This window comes from Coniophora puteana, assembly GCF_000271625.1.
Source record: "Coniophora puteana RWD-64-598 SS2 unplaced genomic scaffold CONPUscaffold_20, whole genome shotgun sequence".
Taxonomy (NCBI): Eukaryota; Fungi; Basidiomycota; class Agaricomycetes; order Boletales; family Coniophoraceae; genus Coniophora; species Coniophora puteana.
In genome coordinates, this window is record NW_006913072.1 from 585,453 (window position 1) to 604,690 (window position 19,238).

The window sequence follows — 19,238 nt, forward strand, 5'->3', positions numbered from 1 at the left end:
TGCGGTTCATTTAACAGCTTGCCATTCATATGCAAACCAAAAACGTCCACGTCAGGCCTCAGGGGTGTAGCAGAACCTGATCTTAGCAATACCCTCCACTGTTGACGTCCTCTGCTGATACTATGGGCCGTCCCAAGCTGTATTTTACAGAAGAGGATCGCAAGGAGGCGAGAAAGCGTTGGAATGCTACGCACTATGCAAGGTATAGTGCAGACCCCTTCCGTTTGAATGGTGTTCTCACATAGGACGGAAGACGCAAAGCTACTGGTCGAACTGGTAGAGTTTCGAAGACAAAAAAAATCAGACAAACGTACCACAAAGTCGTGAGTTTCTTTATCTTGCTTGGTGTTTCGTGCCTATGAACTCATTGAAAGACATCGAAGACGCCCAAACTTGAAGCAGTAAGATACTCTGCCATGGCATTGCATGCGACCAATTGCCTGATGCTAACCACTTCACGTCAAAGATATCAACGCTCAGGACCAGTAGAGGTCAAGCATGACTTGGAAAGCGACTATCTACTTTGTAACAGAGACAAGATAGACCTCGGCGAAAGACTGTAAGCTCACCTCCTGAAAATCAACGTCTCACTGGCATCTGACGGCTTTGATCAGCTTTGAATGTGAGCTCGAAGAAAGTCTGTACGTGGTTCAAACTTTACAGAGCGTGAGTCCGGCAAACCTGAATAATCTTGAGCAGGCTGGAGCAGGCTTTGCTAGAGAAACTACAACAAATTGAGGACTGTACGTGTCATTACATTTCAGGATATTTCGTTCACTCTAATATCTATATTGGCCGCAGCTAAGCAACCAGAAGAAAAGCAAGCCTTCTATAGGTACGATATTGATTCAAGTCTGGTCCACGGAATGTCTTGTAACTTACAATACAATGGCCAGTCCACGTTCAAGCCCTGCCTATGAATCCATAGGCCACAGGCACCTCTTGAGCCCGTCTCCCATCCCGCGTCGCTCATCCAGCACCCCACAGGCCTCTAATCGATTTACGGGCGCGTCGTTAATGGCCCACCATCCCTCAGAGGCATTCAGCAGTCCGATCTGGCCCTCGAGCGCTTCGTCCAGTCCGAGCAATCACGGAGACGAGTGGCAGCCGATGGTTCAGGAACCGAGTAGCATTTGTGCTATTCCGGGTCTTGAATTAGAAGCCAACGGAGCGCCCTCGGGAACTTCGATCTTGCCTCCGGTACCGAACGTGCAAGATAGGTTAGAAACTAACTCTAGGTTGCAATCGGAAGCTTCAATCTTATCGTGTGCACCCGGCATCCGTGATAGGCTTCTATCTCTTTTCAGCGGAGAGATCAATGGCTGGATAGGCAGACTCTGCGAGGATTTTATTCATGCAAGGTCCGATGCACAGAGAAAAAACTTGCTAGACAAGATCAATGCGGTATACGAGGGTATAGGCGATGTTATGGATGACGCTGTACGCGTTCGTGGCTATAGGAATCCGTGGTCACAGCCAGCCAAGGATGTTCGTTGGATTGTCGACGTCAACTTGGCTGTCCAAGAAGTTTTGATGACCATGGTATTTGAAGATGCACCGGCTCTCGCTCGTATGTGCCACGAAGGGTCTTTTGCGTACCAAAAGAGAAAGCTATCGTAGATCCCATCTCAATTGATTAGATTTATGTTCTGTAATCTTAGTCCTTAACACAACCAAGTCCGAGGATAAACTTATGACAGTGAGCCTTAACAACGTCAAACAACCAGCAAGAGATGATTGTTGAGTGGTTTAACAACGGCAAACACTGATTGTTGAATGCTTTTCGAGTTTGTTATATGCAGCAGCTCACAAGCGCCCTAGTCGTGTTATCACCATCCTCTACTGGCCATCCTCAGCCGTTTCCCAAAACCTCGCTCGTTTATTGCTCGGCTTGATCCAGGTTTACCGTACGTGTTTAATCTCTCATCCATTGTGCATTTTTAATCCTATCTCGTAGATGGAGTCTTACATGCAAGTCATCGACTTTAACAACGCCAACTTCGTCGCACCTACCCAGAAGAAAAGGGGCCGAAAGTCCAAATCGGGAACACCTCCAAACGACAACAACGTAGCGCCCACACCTACCACCGACTCGGTCACTGCCACCGCCGACTCGGTCGAAACTACCGACTTGGACATAGCCACCGCCCCTGCCAAGAGGAAGAAGCGGTGGACCACTCCCGAACAGCTCCGGTGGCTCACTGATCGCATCCCCAGCTACGTCGAGGCTGTCACGGCGGAGACCACCGAAGACTTCTGGCCTGAGCTCTACGGCGATTGGTTCATCGACTTCCCCGAGAAACCGCAGTCTCTGAAGAACCTCAATCCCGCTACTATGTCAAAGCAGGAGCGCCTTGTGCATCGCAGAGCCATTGACAAGCGTAAAGATGTACGTCTGCCCGCGTTAGAATCTTCAGCTCTGGTCACATACTAACGTCTCCTCTTGTAATAGCAACTGTACAGCTGGTTCCGATGGCACACGAGGGACGACATAACCTCTTCGCGTGCAATTCACAGAGCCTCCACTCTCCTCGATGCAATAATCGTCCCTCGCACACGCGCCCACTCGGACACAGAAATCTTCACTAGGCTATACTATGACGACATCGAGCGTGAGCTCGCCGACGATCCCGACTACCCCGGTTCTGCCCATCCCCTCCATCTCCAGTTCGTCCGAAAGCACGCGAAGGCTCTCCTTGAAAAAGAGAAGGACAATGAGGCCATCATGGGTGCCATCCAAGGACACAAGGATGCCGAGGCGGATATCAAAGCGAAGTTAGATGCGGGGGAAGGATTAGCAGAGAGTCCAGAGGTCCTTGCAACGTGCGTACTTATCATTGTTTGTGTCGTGCACATCACTGACCATGTTCCCTCAGAATTGCTAGGAACCTTCCCGACTCGTTTAGAGAGTTGATGGCGCTCTCGTCTGAGAAGGTGACGAGCGGTCATTGCGATGGTGTGTTCTACTCCATGATCATGGGCTGTCGCGACCCGGTGACTGGCAGAATGACTGTGACAAGGTGAGTAATCATTTGCATCTAATGCCAATTTGCGCTTACGGTCATTAAAGTGTCCATCTTGGCAACGGCCCCAACGGAAAGAACTTTGAAAAGGACTCCACCCACTGGAGTAAGGTCAAAAAGGAGTTCAATGAATGGGTCCAAACTGCTACCCGTGAGTCGCTCACCCCGACAGTTATCATAACCGACCATCTAATGGCTACATGTCCGTTAACAGCGCCGAAACCTATCTCTAATCAGCAAAAGCAACCGACAGGTGGCAATGAGATACTCTGCACAAAGAGCGGCGGGAAGAAGAGGGAGCACGAGAGCAAGGAAGGTCAGAGCGATGACGAACAGAGCAGCAGCGCTCTTTATACAATCACCGAACACCCAACCGGACGTGAGTCTTGCATCATGATTCATGCCTATACTTGGCCGCTTACTTTCTCTTGCATCAGCTGAAGACGCAAACATGGCACGGACTGGTGAGTGATGCATAACTAGTGTTTACCTCAGATGGGCTGACCTGCTTGATCAGGCGATTTCAGTCTTGCAACACCAGCTGGTACGTCGTGTTTTCTGAGATTTGCCAAATCGGGCTAATTTCATGATGCATTACCGTCAGACGTGTCCTCGCATCTTGGGCTAGCTCAAAGTAGGCGATGGTGCATCACTCCTTTTCCTCATTTGGCTGACTCTTCTTGCATCATCCTCTCAGCGTCCCTGCCCAACCCGGGTACCACATCGATCACAACAACTGGAGGTATGTTCCGGGTTATACTTCTGATCATTTGCTGTTACTTACTACAGGCGCGGACTAGGTGATGAGCTGGTATTCACGCAATGTGAGCCGCAGCTCATTGATCAATCGGCCGAGCAAGTCTACACGACGGACCTCACCGCCGACTTCACTTGTCAGGGTGAGCGTCTAACGATTTCTTTCTACCGTGGCCGTTCTGACTCATTCTTGGCCTAGATCTATCGACGCTGTTCGTTGCCTCTCAAGAGAGCTCGCGTCAGCACCCGCCGACATCATACGGTGCCTCCGATATAAGTACGCATCAACAGGGACCCCCGACGTCCTTCATCGCCTCTGATGCGAGTGCGCATCAATACCCGCCGGCGTCTTTGATCACCTCCGATGCGAGTGCGCATCAATACTCGCCGGCATCTTTGATCGCCTCCGACGCGAGCGTACACCAATACCCGCCGGGGTCCTTCGTCGCCTCCGATACAAGCATGTACCATTACCCAGCGACAAGCTTCAACCCCTATAACATCAACATGCACCAATGCCAGCCGACGTCGGCGGTTGCTTATGGCTCCAGCGTTCCGGACACTACAGCAGGTACATCACAAACTGTAGCATTCTCCATGGATCTGATATCTGCTTGCAGAACTTGACTGGTCTTGGCTGGACGACAGCAGCTTCTCGAGTCTTCTCGCAGACACCGGTCTGGCTCACGGAAACGACCTGTCTAATTACTCGGAATTGCCACCAAACACCCCCTTATCTCTTCAGCCCTCGTTCACTCCTCCAGCCGCTAGCCCTTTAGTATGGCAACAGGAGAGCGTCCAACAGGCGGTCTTGCCAGCGGTTATACTGTCTGATGTCGCCCATCCCTCATCCTCATCATTGTCTGCCCTTCCTTCGCCTCCTCAGTCCTCGCCAGGTCCGGCAGCGTCTCCGTCGCTACATGTACCAGAGTCGACATGTGGCTCTCTTTCTGTACACGGCGCGGGTGCTGTTGTTGAGGCACCAATGGAACACAGTGAAGGCGCGGAGCCCAATTTGTACCGGCGCTCTCGGCGCCCTTTGATGCCCAGCAAGCAAAACGAGATAAATAATAGGATCGGGGACGCGACCACCTCCACGAAGGCCAAACGGGGCGCTGAAAATATTGAGCAAGGTTCCACCAAAAAGTAAGCAACCATAGCATTACGTTGGTTCTTTTGCACTAACGTCCGTGAAAGGAAAAGGAAAATCTGAACACTGACCGGCACTGACCTTTGGGCTCGTTGGTGTTTTCGGACCGCCGGGCCTTCTTGGGTATGGTAGCATCTGAAACATATCCTGTATCTATTGTACGCATGCAGTATCGTACACTATTAGTATTTAGCTCTTGTTTGCGGCTGAATATGCTGCAGTCTGGTGTATATATCGCTGTTTGATGTGCGAGAAGATATGGCAGAATAAAACAAATCGACTTCAGTACACATCCTCAGCCAGTAACAGTAAACATTCGCGCCGTATCGAACGATGGAGGAATAAGCTACATACGGGCAACGTACGGGCACAACACCATGCGGAGAGGGACGCAAACGGTACATACGAGTCACGGTATAAGAATCGCTTTCAAATGTTGGCTATATATACAAGAGACATCCAAAAGATCAATGACAAAGCTCACTGGATGCATCGAAGTATCCTAATGCATGACTTGACATGTTTGGTAATCAGTGCAATGCAAACGTCAGGAACGTTTAGAGAAATATCGTGATGCATCACAAAGGTACTACATTCATGGCTACAAATTAGACAAGTACGCGAGTGATGCACAGGTGTTTTTGGCCGAACACGGAACGGCTTACGCGATGCAACAATATGAGACTAGAATGGGCTGAGTATTGCATCAGCAAACTTGAGCCTATTTCATCATAAACGAAGCTGATATCATGATGCAAGCTCCTGGCTACCTAATACAGACAATATGATGCATCGCGCTCTTTGGCGGCGTTGTGCGTACACCGCGTCTAAAACGGGAACTAGCGGCATGCACAAGCGCTTTGGTTGTCCTAATTAGGCCTATACCAATGCATCATGAGTGGTGTCCTTCCCAAATTAATAAACGAGCGTGGTTGATGCACCACCACCTTGCCGAACGTCTCCGCTAGATGATGCACCAGAATGACTGGTGCGCCTGTTCGTAAAGTGTTGGGAGCGTCGCTCAAACGAGTGAGCATGATGCGTACACAAGTACCATGAAGTCGGTGCGTGAGGGCACCTGATGTGTGCTAGCACAAGCGAACACCACTCATGTTGCGAAACAGCTTTGTTCAAATGTGATAGAACATCAAAAAGGTATGAAGACGACGCTGAGAGTCAAAACATATTTAAGCAGGCTGAACAAAATGTACGTCTGTCATCGGTTCATCCGTTCTCTGCTTCCAACAAGCCACTAAACTACTCTCAAACTGCTTTCGTTGTCTTGCTTTCCTTATGGCTGCAGGCACTGTCAAGCCCGCCACTCGTCGTCACGGTGCTATACCTGCTTCGTCTGCTACAGCGGTAAGTTTTGTTTGCTTATACTGTGTCTGCTGTTAGTGATTGACTCTTGTATTATGACTTCTAAGGGTAAGGCTCGGCCAGAGAACGCTTCGCCGAATACCACCTCAGTCGCAGGCCTGCCTTTAGGGGGCGAGTCGTTCGAGAACGAGCTTAATGCCATCTCGTCCGACGAGTCAACTACGGTCGGCGAGACGGCAAGCTTCCCTCAGCACACAGCCACGCATGTTGCTGCTTCACCCATGCCGCCAGGTCCTCCGCCGGGTCCACCAGGAGGGCAGCCACCGGTCCCGAGCCCAGTTGATGACGTCGCCATTGATGATCATATCCCTTCAACTGCCGACATCATGCACTTCTTCGACCTGACGGATGCTGGCTCTGTCTGCAAATATTGCCGGTAAGTACTAATTAAAGTGTAATCTATATTCGGCACTAAATTCTTGCAGTTGTGCACACGATTCAGACCCGGTGGCATGGCAGAGGGATAGACGACGGCAGCGTATCTACATTTACAACAGGACAAGCGGTGTCTCTACCCTCCGGAAGCACATCACAAACGCCCACCTGAAGGATTATCTTGTCGCTGCTGTTGACAGTCGCTGGAGGGTCTGGTTGCCTTGCGTACGGGAAGTGATGGAACTAGGATACACGCTTCCGGAGATCCGAGACAGAGTCCTTAGAGGGGATACTTTGAGCGACTTCTCTCGTCGCCGTCGATCCATTGCCTCTGACTCTCCGGTACCTGCTTTCAGCCCGGAAGCGTTTCGGCTTGCCATGGCCAAGTTCATTGTGACCAACGACCAGGTATATTCCATCCCGTACTACTCTTTGCTATGCTTACATGTGCTGGCATAGAGCATCAACGTCGTAGAGTGTCCCGAGTTTCGTCAGCTCCTCAGGCTTCTTCGCCCTGATGTGCATGACTCGGAGATCCCACACCGTACAAAAATGCGTGAGGAGATTGTTAACGCATTTCAGGAGTACTTCATTCAGCTGAAATTGGAACTAGATGTGCGTTAGTCTCACTGTCGACCTAGTTTCTATTATTGAGTATCCATCCAGCGTGCTCTTGGGAAGATATCGTGCACTGCAGATGTGTGGTCGAGCCAGAACCGGAGGTCGTACCTGGGTATGACTGTCCATTACGTCACGGAGGATCCAGTTACACATGCTCTCAAACTCAATGCAAGGCTTGTTGGGTTTCACAAGCTCCGCGATCGGCATACCGGCGTCACTCTTGCAAAATCGATTCTTTACCTCCTTGATCGAGTTGGCATCACCGCGAAGGTAACTTAAGTTCTGTAACCAGCGATACCATCCCTTCACTAATAGATCGTATGCAGGTTGGCTGGTTCACCATGGACAATGCATCCAACAACGTGACTGCTATGCAAGAGCTTCAGTCTCTGCTCCAGGCTCGCGAGATTGAGTTTGATGCCAACCAGCATCGCATCATGTGCTTTCCACATATCGTCAACATCTGTGTTAACCATATTGTCAAGAGTTTTTCAGATCTCCGCATGGTTGATGCTCACGCATGGGACCAAGCAATCCCAGACGAGGGCACGCGCACTGCCTTCGTAGGTGCTGTGCTTAGTGACCCAATCGCGGAGGCCCGTGGCATTGTCCGGGATGTCCGTGCATCTGGCCAACGGCGTGACGAGTTTCTTGATACCCTCAAAACAGGTAATGTGTCAAACTGGTTTGTCACACCTGAGGGGGAGCATCAGAAAATCCCGGTGCTGGAGCTCCTGCAAGATGTCGAGACACGTTGGGACTCATCGTACTTTATGCTAAACCGTTTACGTGCTGTCAAGCCGGTGAGCATTCGAGTACAACTATACTTTTGCCCTACTCTAATAACTGGATTAGGGAGTTGATCTATTTCTATCGATGCCTAACCATAGGCACATACGCGCTGCACTGACCCCTGCTCAGTGGGAGGTTCTAGGTGTGTTTGAGCACGTCTTACAGGTAAGATCTATGACAATGCTTCACTTACTAGCTTACTTACCCAGGTAACACTACCTCTAGATTCCTCACGTTGCTCAGCAACGCATGTCTTCGGAATCACTTCCTCGCCTAGGCCGAGCAGCGGCATATCTCGAGCTTCTCATTTATGGATGGGACCACGTTGGACAGGTGGACCCGCGCGCGAAACCATTTGCCGACCTTGGCAGCAATAAAGCCTATGAATACTATCGGCGCACTGACAACTCTGATGCTTATGTCATCTCCATGTGTGAGTTCCCCATCTATTCTTGTCCTCCTCCTCTCGTTCATTCTTTTCCGCAGTCCTTGATCCGGCTTTCAAGCTGGACTGGATGGAGGAGTGCTGGTCAAGTGAAGCCCAGGAGAGCGCAGAGGAGTTGATCAAGAAAACTGTGCGTACCTCTGGTGCCTTAGCGTGCTCAAATCTAACTTTCCGCACTTAGATTTGCCAGTACCGTGAGTGCATGCCGGCACCTGTCCGGGACTCGCGCCACGGGGCTGTGAGGTCAACTCTAGCCAGCTCCTTTGGCATTAAGGACAAGACACGCCGTCGGCGTCCCCAGCACCGCGAGAAACATCTAGATGAGGAGTACCAGGCCTACACAAGCGAGCCTCTGGCTCATGAGGGTTTAGACCCTCTGAAGTACTGGGAGGTTAGTGCTGGACGCGCTCATTCTTATTGTTGTCTGGACTGAGCCGGGTTATGCAAAGGGCAAGAGGGATACATTCCCAACCCTCTTTGCTATGGCTATGGACTTTATGCCTATTCAGGCATCCTCCGTGCCCAGCGAAAGGGTCTTCTCTTCAGCCGCAGAGACCAACACCAAGAAGCGAAACCGTCTGAGCTCAACCATGCTTGAGATCACCCAGATTCTCAAATTCGGTCTGAAGAAGGAGCGACTCAGCTTTGTCGAGGGTTGGAGAACCCACCAGTCAGTTCTTCTCGAGGATCAGCCCGAGGAACCCTCCATCAGCGCCATTCAATCGGCTGGTAGGGCATTGGCTGACTCTCAGGATGACGCCATGGATGCGTTCCTTGTCCAAATTGATCAAGAAGAGGGCCTCGATATCCCTGAGGAGCCGGAGGTTCATGATGTCTTCGAGGAATCTGCTAGCGAGGACTCTGGGTCCAATTCCGAGTCCGGATCTGAGTCTGATGGGCTTTGATTGACTGCGTTTCCTTCAACTCTCCGTGTACTTTAGTTCACCATCATCCCCCACCCACTTGTAGGAGTGTTGTCGTAACCCCCTTCCATCACTAGTACTGGTTTGATTCACATGTTGTATGTACAATTACAATTCATGCCGCTGGCATTTCGCCACTCTCAACCTGTTCGAGACCGTGTTTTCTCAATGGCAGCGATTGAGAGATGTCGATGAAGTATCTGCGCGACGCATGCGCTGATTGTTTATATACTTTAGCTACAATACAAGTCGATAAACTTCAAGTTGAGTTGGTTTAGTGGGCGTGTGAACTAATCGCACTTGGACGCGCGCGTTCTCAACCTGGTCGCTTCTCTCTTACAATCCCTTCCTCACCTGAACATTTGAACGTTGAACCATACCGGCCCTCCCTGCAACGTCGACGCCGACGCTGACGCTCGAAAATCAGAGCACGCAAGGGTGGGAGCTGTGTAGACATCCACTCTGTGCAAGGTGGACTCTCTGCCAGCACCTACCCTTTGCGAATACTGGATTTGTCGTCCCTCGGCCTTTCAAGCACCCACAAGAGCACTCACAAGGTACGCTGTGACATTTCCTCTATAACTCAGATACGGGGACTTAGTGATCATGTTTGTAGTTCGCCCGCCCGAACCTCCAAGTCCAAGCATGTTCCCTTTTCTTCTCTCGACAACCGCACTCCTACCTTCTTGCCTGTGCTGCGACACGCTGGTGATGGCATCCCTTCCCAATGCCGACTCGTCCAGACCGCACAACGGCTCATGTGCGCCTCCATCCAATGAAGACGTCACCGAAGGGTCCCGCGCCAGGCCATTGACAACGGGCGCAGAAGACGACGAGCGCCGCGGTCGGTCCACGCTCCTGCGGCCCGAGTCCTCACATTGCAACTTGAGCGCTCGTCGGCCGCTCACGCGAGGCGAGTCCAACGCGGTCCGTGCGCTTCGCGGACATGGACCACCCTCAGAGCGGGGCAAGCACGCCGCGGCAGTCACCGTTGTGGTGAGGCGGAGGGCGAGGGTGATGATGGGCAAGCGCGGTGCACGGAACGAGTCGAGCCGTTGTCGGCCCTTTTGCCTACTTCCCCCACGTTCTCCACCAGCGTTGACGATGACTCTCGCACCTTGAGATGATGTCTCATCACGCCGCCCGTCTCGCGCGCAGTCTCTTTCTCTTTCTCTCATCTTCTTTGCTTCCCTCGCCATCCCTGTCTTTGCACCGCTCCCTCAACGTAGGACGCAAGCAAGAACGAATATGGAACAGCTGTTGGTATTGGTACGTGCGCTTGGTCCCGCTGCGCACCCTGTGACTCTAACATCTCTTGAACAGACTTGGGCACTACGTATGTCTCTGATGCTCACCTGCTGAATTGAATACTGACCATCTTCGTCATTACTTAGCTACTCGTGCGTTGGGTAAGCAGCATTCTGAACATTTCCACCGAACCTCAGGCTAACGTGTTCCTTCAGTGTGCAGCGTGGCGGTCACGTTGAAATCATCGCCAACGACCAGAGACACCGTATTACACCGTCATGGGTCGGCTTCACCGACGACGGGCGACTGTAAGCTTCCGAAATTTTAACCTTACTCCTGTGTCTAACTATGAATCTAGGATTGATGGCTCGGCCAAGAACGCCTTCCACACGAACCCCAAGAATACGGTCTTTAATGCCAAGCGTCTCATTGGCCGCAAGATGGACGAAGCTGATATCAAGCGCGACATGAAGAACTGGCCATTCGAAGTCATCAAGGGCGGCAAACCGGTCATCTCTGTCGACCACAAGGGCAATACCCGCGAGTTCACACCCGAGGAGGCTTCCGCCATGGTGCTTACCAAGGTGAAGGAGACCGCTGAGGCTTACCTCGGCGAGAAGGTCACTCACGCCGTCGTTACTGTCCCTGCCTGTAAGTTTTCCTGCTCTAGTTCTACCATATTAAAGTTCACCCAAGTATCGTAGACTTCAACGATGCTCAGCTTCAGGCCACCAAGGATGCCGGTACCATCACCGGTCTCCAGGTCTTCCGCATCATCAGCGAGCCCACGCCTGCTGCCATGGCGTACGGATTCAATAAAAAGGGCGGAGAGTCTCAGATCATCGTCTATGACCTCGGTGGCGGTACCTTCGACATCTCCCTCCTCTCCATGGCGTCTTTGAGGTTCTGGCTACCGCTAGTGATACTCACCTTGGTGGTGAAGACTTCGACAACCGTGTGTATTGAGGGCCTCAACTCCCTCTCGTCGTTTGTTCACGGTCTCAAGTCCTATCCTGGCGACCAGTCAGCGATGCTGACGACGATTTCACTATCATAATGAGATACGGGAATTTAATTGGGTATTCATACGTACAAACTACAGTGTATTCTTACGGGTAATCTAGATCACCAGCTATGTGGTAAAGTAAATCTGGACGCAAGTGCTGCCATGGTCATGTGACCTATATGTTGAATTGTTGAAGTGCGCACCTCAGCACGCAGTGCTCAACCTGTGTGCACCCTTTCCGCGTGCAGTCACGAACGTTCAAAGCTCCTACTATTGCCATGTCAAAATCCTATATCTCTCGCGTCAACGGTCAGTATCGGCTGAAGAGGACGGTTAGCCCTGGGTCCGATAGTAAGTCCTTCTTTCTTCTCTATGTCTCAGTCAGTTGACCATCATGACGGACTAGGCATCATCGTACGAGCATCAAGCATCACAAAGACACAGCAAAGTGTCGATGTCAAACTCGTTAAAGCAAGCCGAGAGGCGGGTACTCTACAGCATGAATATGAGGTCCTTCAGCAGCTTGGCGGTGTCAACGGAGTACCTCGCGCCCACTGGTTTGGACCAGAGTATCCTTATGATGCTCTCGTCCTCGACCCACTTGGACCAACCTTGGAGGATGTGTTTGCCGCCAGTGGGCGGAAACTTTCGCTGGGAACAATAGTTGACATTGCACGGCGACTGGTGAGCATGTATACATAGTCTAAGACCTCGACTGAGTTGTCTTTGGAGATCACCTGTTTGGAGGACGTTCACTTGCACCAGTATCTTCATCGCAACATATCCCCTTCAAGTATCTTCCTTGGAGATCAGCAGTCTGGCAATATCTATCTGTCAGAATTCATGCTTGCGCACAGATTTCGAGATACCTTCATGCACCGCCATCTTTCAATCCCTTCCTCTGAAACCCTGACATACTCTGCAGACTTCGCGTCGATCGACTGTCATCTTGGGGCTCCCGTAGGCCGTTGTGATGATCTGGAGTCGCTAGCTTATGTCTTCCTCTACCTGTCGACAGGTTCTCTGCCGTGGCGACACCCAAACCAAACCAACGATGTCATTCTTCACGGCAAGCAGGCCACCTTAGCAAACATGAACGATTCCCTCCAGTCATCGCCTACTGAGTTTTTGAATATACTCTCATACGCCCGTTCCCTCTCATTTACCGACAAACCTGACTATCCCTATATACACTCACTTTTACATGACCTAGACTCGAGGTTGACCAGCGAGGAAACTGCCCCATTCAATAGGCTCGAATGGCAACTATCTGACGTGCGTTATTGTAGTATGCCGAAGCCAGTGATTATTGCTACACCCCGCAAATCTCATCGGTAAGATTCACTTTCTAATGTTCGAGCCTCTAATACTAACTCCAAACCCAAGTCGCTACCGCCCACATCGTAATGTAGGGCTGCTTCCTGTTCAATCTCCTCTTCGGGTTACTTCTGGTGGTCTGGTCTGAGTACCGATATGTGTCGATTTATTAGTTGGCGAAACGTGCGCGTGAGGACGGACGTATATACTTGTTACAGAAAGCTATGTATAGTTGGGACGCTTTCGTGTACTTGTATGTCGGTTAGAACCAGTCCCAAACCGGTTCGGAACCAGTTCTATTCATTGCCAGTCCCACGTAGTTCCTAACCCGAACTGAACCAAAACTAACCGGGACCGGGCCCTTTCTGCGGTTCAGTCCCGAGAACCAAACTGATGGCATCAGAAAACCAGTCCCTATGGGACCAGTCCCGGTCAATTGAACCGCGGCAACACTAGCTGAAGGACAATGACTTGAACGCAGAAGGATGGCTAGGATAGGTTAGACGTAGTTATGGGTGGACGGAAGAACATCGGTTGCGAAGGAAGCAAAACACGGGTTGTCGGGCCGGGGTCCGATGGAGGCGAGCTGTATCCGAATTGCACCCGATGCGAACAGCACGCCACATCCAAACTCAGTGGGCAGTGCAGGCATATAAGTACAACAACTACGCCGGTCCAGTTCGCAATCAACTATCGGTGTACATACATATCTACCAATGAATTAATGAGGGCTGGGAACTTTTATTAGTGGTGGTACTTATCTCAAAGTTATACTTATCCAAGCGGAATCTCATTCAAGCGATCTATGACTTTACCACTCCACGTCTTTGTATCAATCGAAAAGAACTTGATGAAGGGAGCAAGCGGTGTTCTAGAATTTTAATGGTCATGTCCAAAGATATTTTACCACTGATGATTAATGCGAACAACCTGAATCTCTCAGGTATCGTGCCAATGAGAACCTCTTGGACTGTTGAATGAGGGTAATCGCTGAACTTAATGCAGGTTTCTTCCTTGAGCATCACATCGGCGATGCGGATGCCACCAGAGGCGCAATGTAGAAGGTATGATGTTGAGGGACAGTCAGCCCGCAGCTAAAAGGAGTATGTATACCCCGCTGGTGAACATAAAATGGGTTATAAGTTCTGATGGTTGGTTCAAAGCTTGCTTACCCTGCACAAACCCCGCACCACCAATTGCTTGTAACCCTGTCCGGTGTAAGAATGTCTGACGGGATAGAATCTCTCGATACCCAGAGTGATTGAGCTTGCAGCCAAATACAAGGTGTGTTAGCTCAATGAACTGGGGATCCCTGCTGACTCACTGCCGCTATGCAGTGGTGTGGCGGAGACGACGGTGACGGCAGAGCGGAGGAGCTTAACGACGCTAGAGCAGCGGACTCAGAGCGGCGACAGAATACGGAGGATCCCAAAGACTAGTCCCAATGACAAAGATTAGATTGGTGTATCTACAGGTACATCAGGGGATGAATACGCACCTAGTCCCAATGACAAAGAGGTCGAGATGGGGACTAGGGATGAAGGTACTGTCGCGATTGCATTCACGACAGCATGACCAGTCATGACACTCACGTTTAACTTACATTTCACGCATTGTTGCTGAAGTCGCAACTTCACTTCTTGGTGCAATAGGTCACGTGACCGGCTACTTCAACAACCGGTCACATGACCCGGGTCGGCTACCTTACATTACCATCTTATGTAATCATTCTCTATCACTCCCGGACATTCCATATGACATCATGATGACGTCAATCACACATCATGACTGACATCATACCTACGTCATTCCTTTACCATTAGTAGTAGTACCTTGCACAGCATGGTCTATGCGCACACTGTCATTACCATAGTAGGTAGACTGTTTGGCTCGACCAAACAAACTGTACTAGTATATAGTCTGAGCAATCCACGCCCCAAGACTCTAAGTGAGTTCTTGTGGGAATTCCTCCTACAGTTCTATACCTAGTCTTGCCACGTCGGCGAGCAGTCTATCTCGTCTCCGTCTTACCCTCTCGACGTCGTCCCGTACTTGGGGCTTCGTCGTCTACCTTCTCGAGAACTCGCGTGTAGTTGGTTTCTGGGGCTTGCGCCTTAGGAGTCGCTCACAGGTACAAGGTTTATATAGTAAATCCTGGGCAGTGTCCATAACAATGCCAAACAAATGAGTCAGAGTCCAAAAGCGCAGCCCACGCGGAGCGTGAACGAAACAAGACAATGCGCGAGAAGGTAAGAGAGATAGGGGTAAAAGAGAAAAGACAGGGGCTGTACCCCCGCGTCTGTGACATTACCCCCCCGCTAGTCTTCGTCGTCCTCGACGAACTACAGACCACCATTCCAAACCGACAGGAGGGTGGCTCTGATGCGCTTGGGGGCAGTTGGGTTGGTGTGGTGGAAGTCATTTACCAGGTCTCTGGCGTGTTCATGTCCTTCGCCTTGACCCAGCTGTCGTGCCCTTCGTCATAACCTTTCCACCGGACTAGGTAGTGGAGGGCACGCCACCGGATTTTGCTATCGAGGATCCGCTCTACCTCGTATTCGCGAGTGTCGTGACTCAGTTCGACCGGTTCTGGGGGTGGGGGTCGCTTGCTGTTAACGTCATTGCTGCGCCAGGGGGAGAGCTTGTCGACGTGGAAGACAGGGTGAAGGCGGCTCATATCGTGCGGAAGGTCTAGCCTGTAGTTGAGGTCGCCAACCTTCTCGAGTACTTTGTATGGTCCGAGCTGTCGGTCACCTAGTTTCTTGGTCGGAATCTGCAGGTCGATGTCTTTCGAGCTGAGCCAGACGTGATCTCCGACCTTGAAGACGTGCACTTTGTTCTTGCCACGCTCGTAAGTTTCCTTCTGCGCTTTCTTGGTATTGCGAAGTGCCGCTTCGACATCCTTGCGTGCCTCACGTAGTGCTGTGATCCGGCGGTCGACCTCGGGTATACCGGCTCGGCGTCCAACTGGGATGTTGAAGAGCGGTAGGTAGCCGTATGTGACCTCGAATGGTGACATGCCGTGTGCGGAGTGCGTGCGTGAGTTGATGACAAACTCAGCCTTGGGGAGGTGGGCGTCCCAGTCGTCCTGGCGCTTGTTGACGTAGAGGTGGAGGTACTTCTCCACTTCTTGGTTCGTCCTCTCCGTCTGCCCGTTAGCCTGGGGGTGGTAGGCGGTGGTCATGGCGGAGTCGATGCCTAAACGGCGTAAGAGCTCCTGCATGAGGCGGGCCGCGAACTGAACTCCTCGGTCGGAGACAAAGCGTAGGGGTAAGCCGTGGAGACGGAAGATCTCTCGATAATAGATATCCGCCACTCCCTTGGCGTCGATGTCTGACGTGCAGGGTATGGCGTGCATCTCGTGCGCCTTGGGGAGTTGCATAATGAGATCGACTCCAACCTGCTCCCATAGGCCTTCTGGGGTGTCTAGCGGTTTGGTCAGGGCTTGGGGGTGTCGGACTAGTTTCCGCCGTGCGCAATCTTCACACCCCTCAACGTACTTTTCGGCGAAGGCGCGCATCGAGGGCCACCAGGAACGGGTGTCGAGGAGGGAAATCGTGCCATGTACTCCCGGGTGTCCAGCGGTGGGGCTGTCATGACACATCCTTAGGACGTCGCGTCGTAGCTCAATGTCCGGCGGTACGTAGACGCGGCCTCTGTAGAACACCAGTCCGTCTTCTTCCTCCCACTCCGTCAGTCCACCCGCTAGTCGCTTCGGCCCCTGCTTCTTCAGGTTCTCCAGCACCTCTAGGACGTTGGCCTCTCGGCTGCTGGCCCGTCTAATGCGCTCCTCTAGGGGGTTGCTCAGAGCTGTGGCAGCCAGCTTAGCCCATCGCTCTGGACCCAGGACGACCTCCTGTCTATTGTCGTCAGCATCGGAGGTCTGGTGCGCGGAAAGTCGCGAGAGGGGGTCGGCCTGCGTGTGTGCTTTCCCGGGGCGGTAGGTGAGCCTGAAGTCAAAGCGAGAGAGGTACATTGCCCAGCGGGCCTGGCGGCGGGTCAGGTCCTGAGCGGTGCGCCAATACTGCAGGTTCACGTGGTCGGTGACGATCTCAAACGGCTCGGGTAGTCCTTCGAGGAAGTGGCGCCATTCCTTTAGTGCTTCAATAATCCCGAGTAACTCGCGGTCGTAGATCTCGTAGTTGCGTTCCGCAGGTTGCATCGAGGCTGATTGAAAGGCCACTGGGTGCCAGCTGCCGTCAGGGAGTTGTTGCAGTAGGACACCTCCCGTGGCAAATCCCGAGGCATCCACTTCGACCCGAGTTGGTCTTGTTGGGTCCCAGAGTACCAGGATCGGGGTGGAGGTGAAGGCTCCGCGAAGCGCCTCGAAGGCGGTCTGTTGTTCTCGGTCCCAGCTCCAGCTGTGGTCCTTTTTTGTTAGATCGTTGAGGGGACGAGCAATCGTGGAGAAGCCTCGGATAAACCGGCGGTAGAAGTTGGCAAACCCGAGGAACCCGCGAACGTCGCGAAGGTTCTTCGGGGTCGGCCAATCTCGTACTGCGGCCACCTTGGCTGGGTCCATGCTCACTACTCCCTCACGGATCACCAGGCCTAGGTACTCGATCTCTTCTTGTTCGAATTCGCACTTCTCGGGTCTGAGATAGAGGTCGTGCTCCTCTAGTCGGCGTAAGACTTTGTGTGTCACTTCTCGATGTTCCTCTAGTGTCATGCTAAAGATGAGGATATCGTCCAGGTAAACCGCGACCTTGCCCTTGGAGATGAGATCGGCAAAGATGGAGTTCATCAGTGCTTGGAAGGTGGCAGGGGAGTTGGTGAGACCAAAAAACATCACCATTGGCTCAAAGAGTCCTCGGTTGGTTGCGAACGCGGCCTTCCACTCGTCTCCTTTCTTAATCCGTACGTTGTTGTAACCCCATCGGACGTCAAACTTGGTGAAGTACTTGGCACCTCGGAGTCGGCCAATGATGTCGCTGACAAGTGGGAGCGGGTAGCGGTTTTTGACAGTGATGGCGTTGAGTTTTCGGTAGTCTTGTACGAAGCGGAGCTTGCCATCCTTCTTCTTGATGAAGAAGACCGGTGATGCGTGTGGCGATTTGGAGGGTTGGATGTAGTTCTTGCGTAAGTTGTCGTCCAGGAACCGCTCCAGTTCGTCTTGCTCGTTGACCGGCATCGGGTAAATCTTGGTGCGCATGGTCTTGGGCGCTCCGGGTACGAGTTCAATGGCGTGGTCCCAAGGCTTGTGCTCGGGTAGTCGTTCCGATTCCGCTTCGGAGAAGACCTTGGCATGCTCTCGGTATTCAGGAGGGATCATCTCCTCGAAGGTGCGCTCAGGCTTCCCTTTCTGCGACTCGATGGCTATCTGCTGAGAGTAGGTAAACCCGGCCGCGCACCAGACCTCCTCTCGATGATCCTCTAGAATCCCTTCCTTCACCAGCGCCCTTTGCAGCGCGCGGTTAGCGCGGATGCGGCATAGCTGGGGCTGCTCCTCCTCCTCCTTGTCTTCATCTTCCTCCAGCTCCTGTAGCTCTGGGTACGGGACTGTAGGTGTCCTTGTTCCCAATCGATGTCCGGGTTAGTCTTCTTAAGCCAAGGCAGGCCCAGAATGACGCTTTCTCCGCCTAGATCGGTGACTAAGAAATCCGTCCAGGCTTCTTGATCATCGACTGTGAGGCGTAGTCGGGCAAAGTGCGAGATATTGCCTGCTTGGTTCGGAGAGCCATCAATGTTAGTGATGCGTATGGGGGAGCGGAGAGGGAAGGTGGAGATTTTGTGTTGGTCAACGAAGAGCTGATCAAGAAATAGCGCTGTTGCGCCTGAGTCGACCATTGCCACGGTCTCCATACTTCTATTGCGTCCTTGTAGTTGTACCGGGATCCGGAAATGCGATGACAACGGGTCTATAGATTTCACGGTTCTTATAGTACATGCTCGAATCGAATCACATAACGAGGTGGACAACATAGAGTATGGAGACGGGGGTGCTTCTGCTGCGGCAGTAACAGGCACCCGCTTTAAAAACCCGGGCGGAGATGGTCGAGGAGGGCTTGCTGCTCAGCCAGGATCCTCTCGAGGTCTGCGATTTGGGTGGTGTTCTGGTCGACGACGGGGACGGAGGCCGCAACAGTGGCGGTCGGGGGCTCTGCGAAGAGGGAGAACGGGGCGGAGTCTTGCCTGCTGGCTGCGACGCGCTGTCGGCCTTGCCCGCGGCTGAGCTGACCTCGGTTACGCTCCCGGCCGAGGT

At 52.1% G+C, this 19,238-nt stretch overlaps 4 protein-coding genes across 4 annotated transcripts; all 4 read left to right on the top strand.

The window, feature by feature from the left end:
• Nucleotides 1-122: 122 nt before the first annotated feature.
• Nucleotides 123-4,929, top strand: CONPUDRAFT_78122 (uncharacterized protein; the record flags this gene model as incomplete). Its single annotated transcript, XM_007777301.1, has 20 exons — nucleotides 123-202; nucleotides 246-323; nucleotides 467-559; nucleotides 615-641; nucleotides 700-743; nucleotides 802-835; nucleotides 936-1,220; nucleotides 1,308-1,570; nucleotides 1,662-1,699; nucleotides 1,958-2,389; nucleotides 2,453-2,823; nucleotides 2,877-3,020; nucleotides 3,071-3,174; nucleotides 3,238-3,402; nucleotides 3,461-3,487; nucleotides 3,541-3,567; nucleotides 3,721-3,765; nucleotides 3,824-3,922; nucleotides 3,979-4,350; nucleotides 4,400-4,929. 20 exons carry the CDS (start codon nucleotides 123-125, stop codon nucleotides 4,927-4,929), a joined length of 3,258 nt encoding a protein of 1,085 aa, XP_007775491.1.
• Nucleotides 4,930-7,236: 2,307 nt separating this feature from the next.
• CONPUDRAFT_36856 (uncharacterized protein) lies at nucleotides 7,237-9,201 on the top strand (the record flags this gene model as incomplete). The annotated part of the gene is made up of 7 exons (XM_007777134.1): nucleotides 7,237-7,299; nucleotides 7,632-7,922; nucleotides 8,227-8,262; nucleotides 8,323-8,530; nucleotides 8,584-8,672; nucleotides 8,724-8,933; nucleotides 8,992-9,201. Coding segments are annotated over 7 exons (1,107 nt in total), but the record flags the coding sequence as incomplete, so codon positions are not given.
• A 975-nt stretch (nucleotides 9,202-10,176) lies between these two features.
• Nucleotides 10,177-11,770, top strand: CONPUDRAFT_160186 (HSP70-domain-containing protein; the record flags this gene model as incomplete). The annotated part of the gene is made up of 7 exons (XM_007777302.1): nucleotides 10,177-10,461; nucleotides 10,695-10,734; nucleotides 10,789-10,801; nucleotides 10,860-10,874; nucleotides 10,929-11,021; nucleotides 11,072-11,364; nucleotides 11,418-11,770. 7 exons carry the CDS (start codon nucleotides 10,177-10,179, stop codon nucleotides 11,768-11,770), a joined length of 1,092 nt encoding a protein of 363 aa, XP_007775492.1.
• A 393-nt stretch (nucleotides 11,771-12,163) lies between these two features.
• Nucleotides 12,164-12,970, top strand: CONPUDRAFT_16964 (kinase-like protein; the record flags this gene model as incomplete). The annotated part of the gene is made up of 2 exons (XM_007777128.1): nucleotides 12,164-12,403; nucleotides 12,452-12,970. Coding segments are annotated over 2 exons (759 nt in total), but the record flags the coding sequence as incomplete, so codon positions are not given.
• Between the last annotated feature and the right edge of the window lie 6,268 nt (nucleotides 12,971-19,238).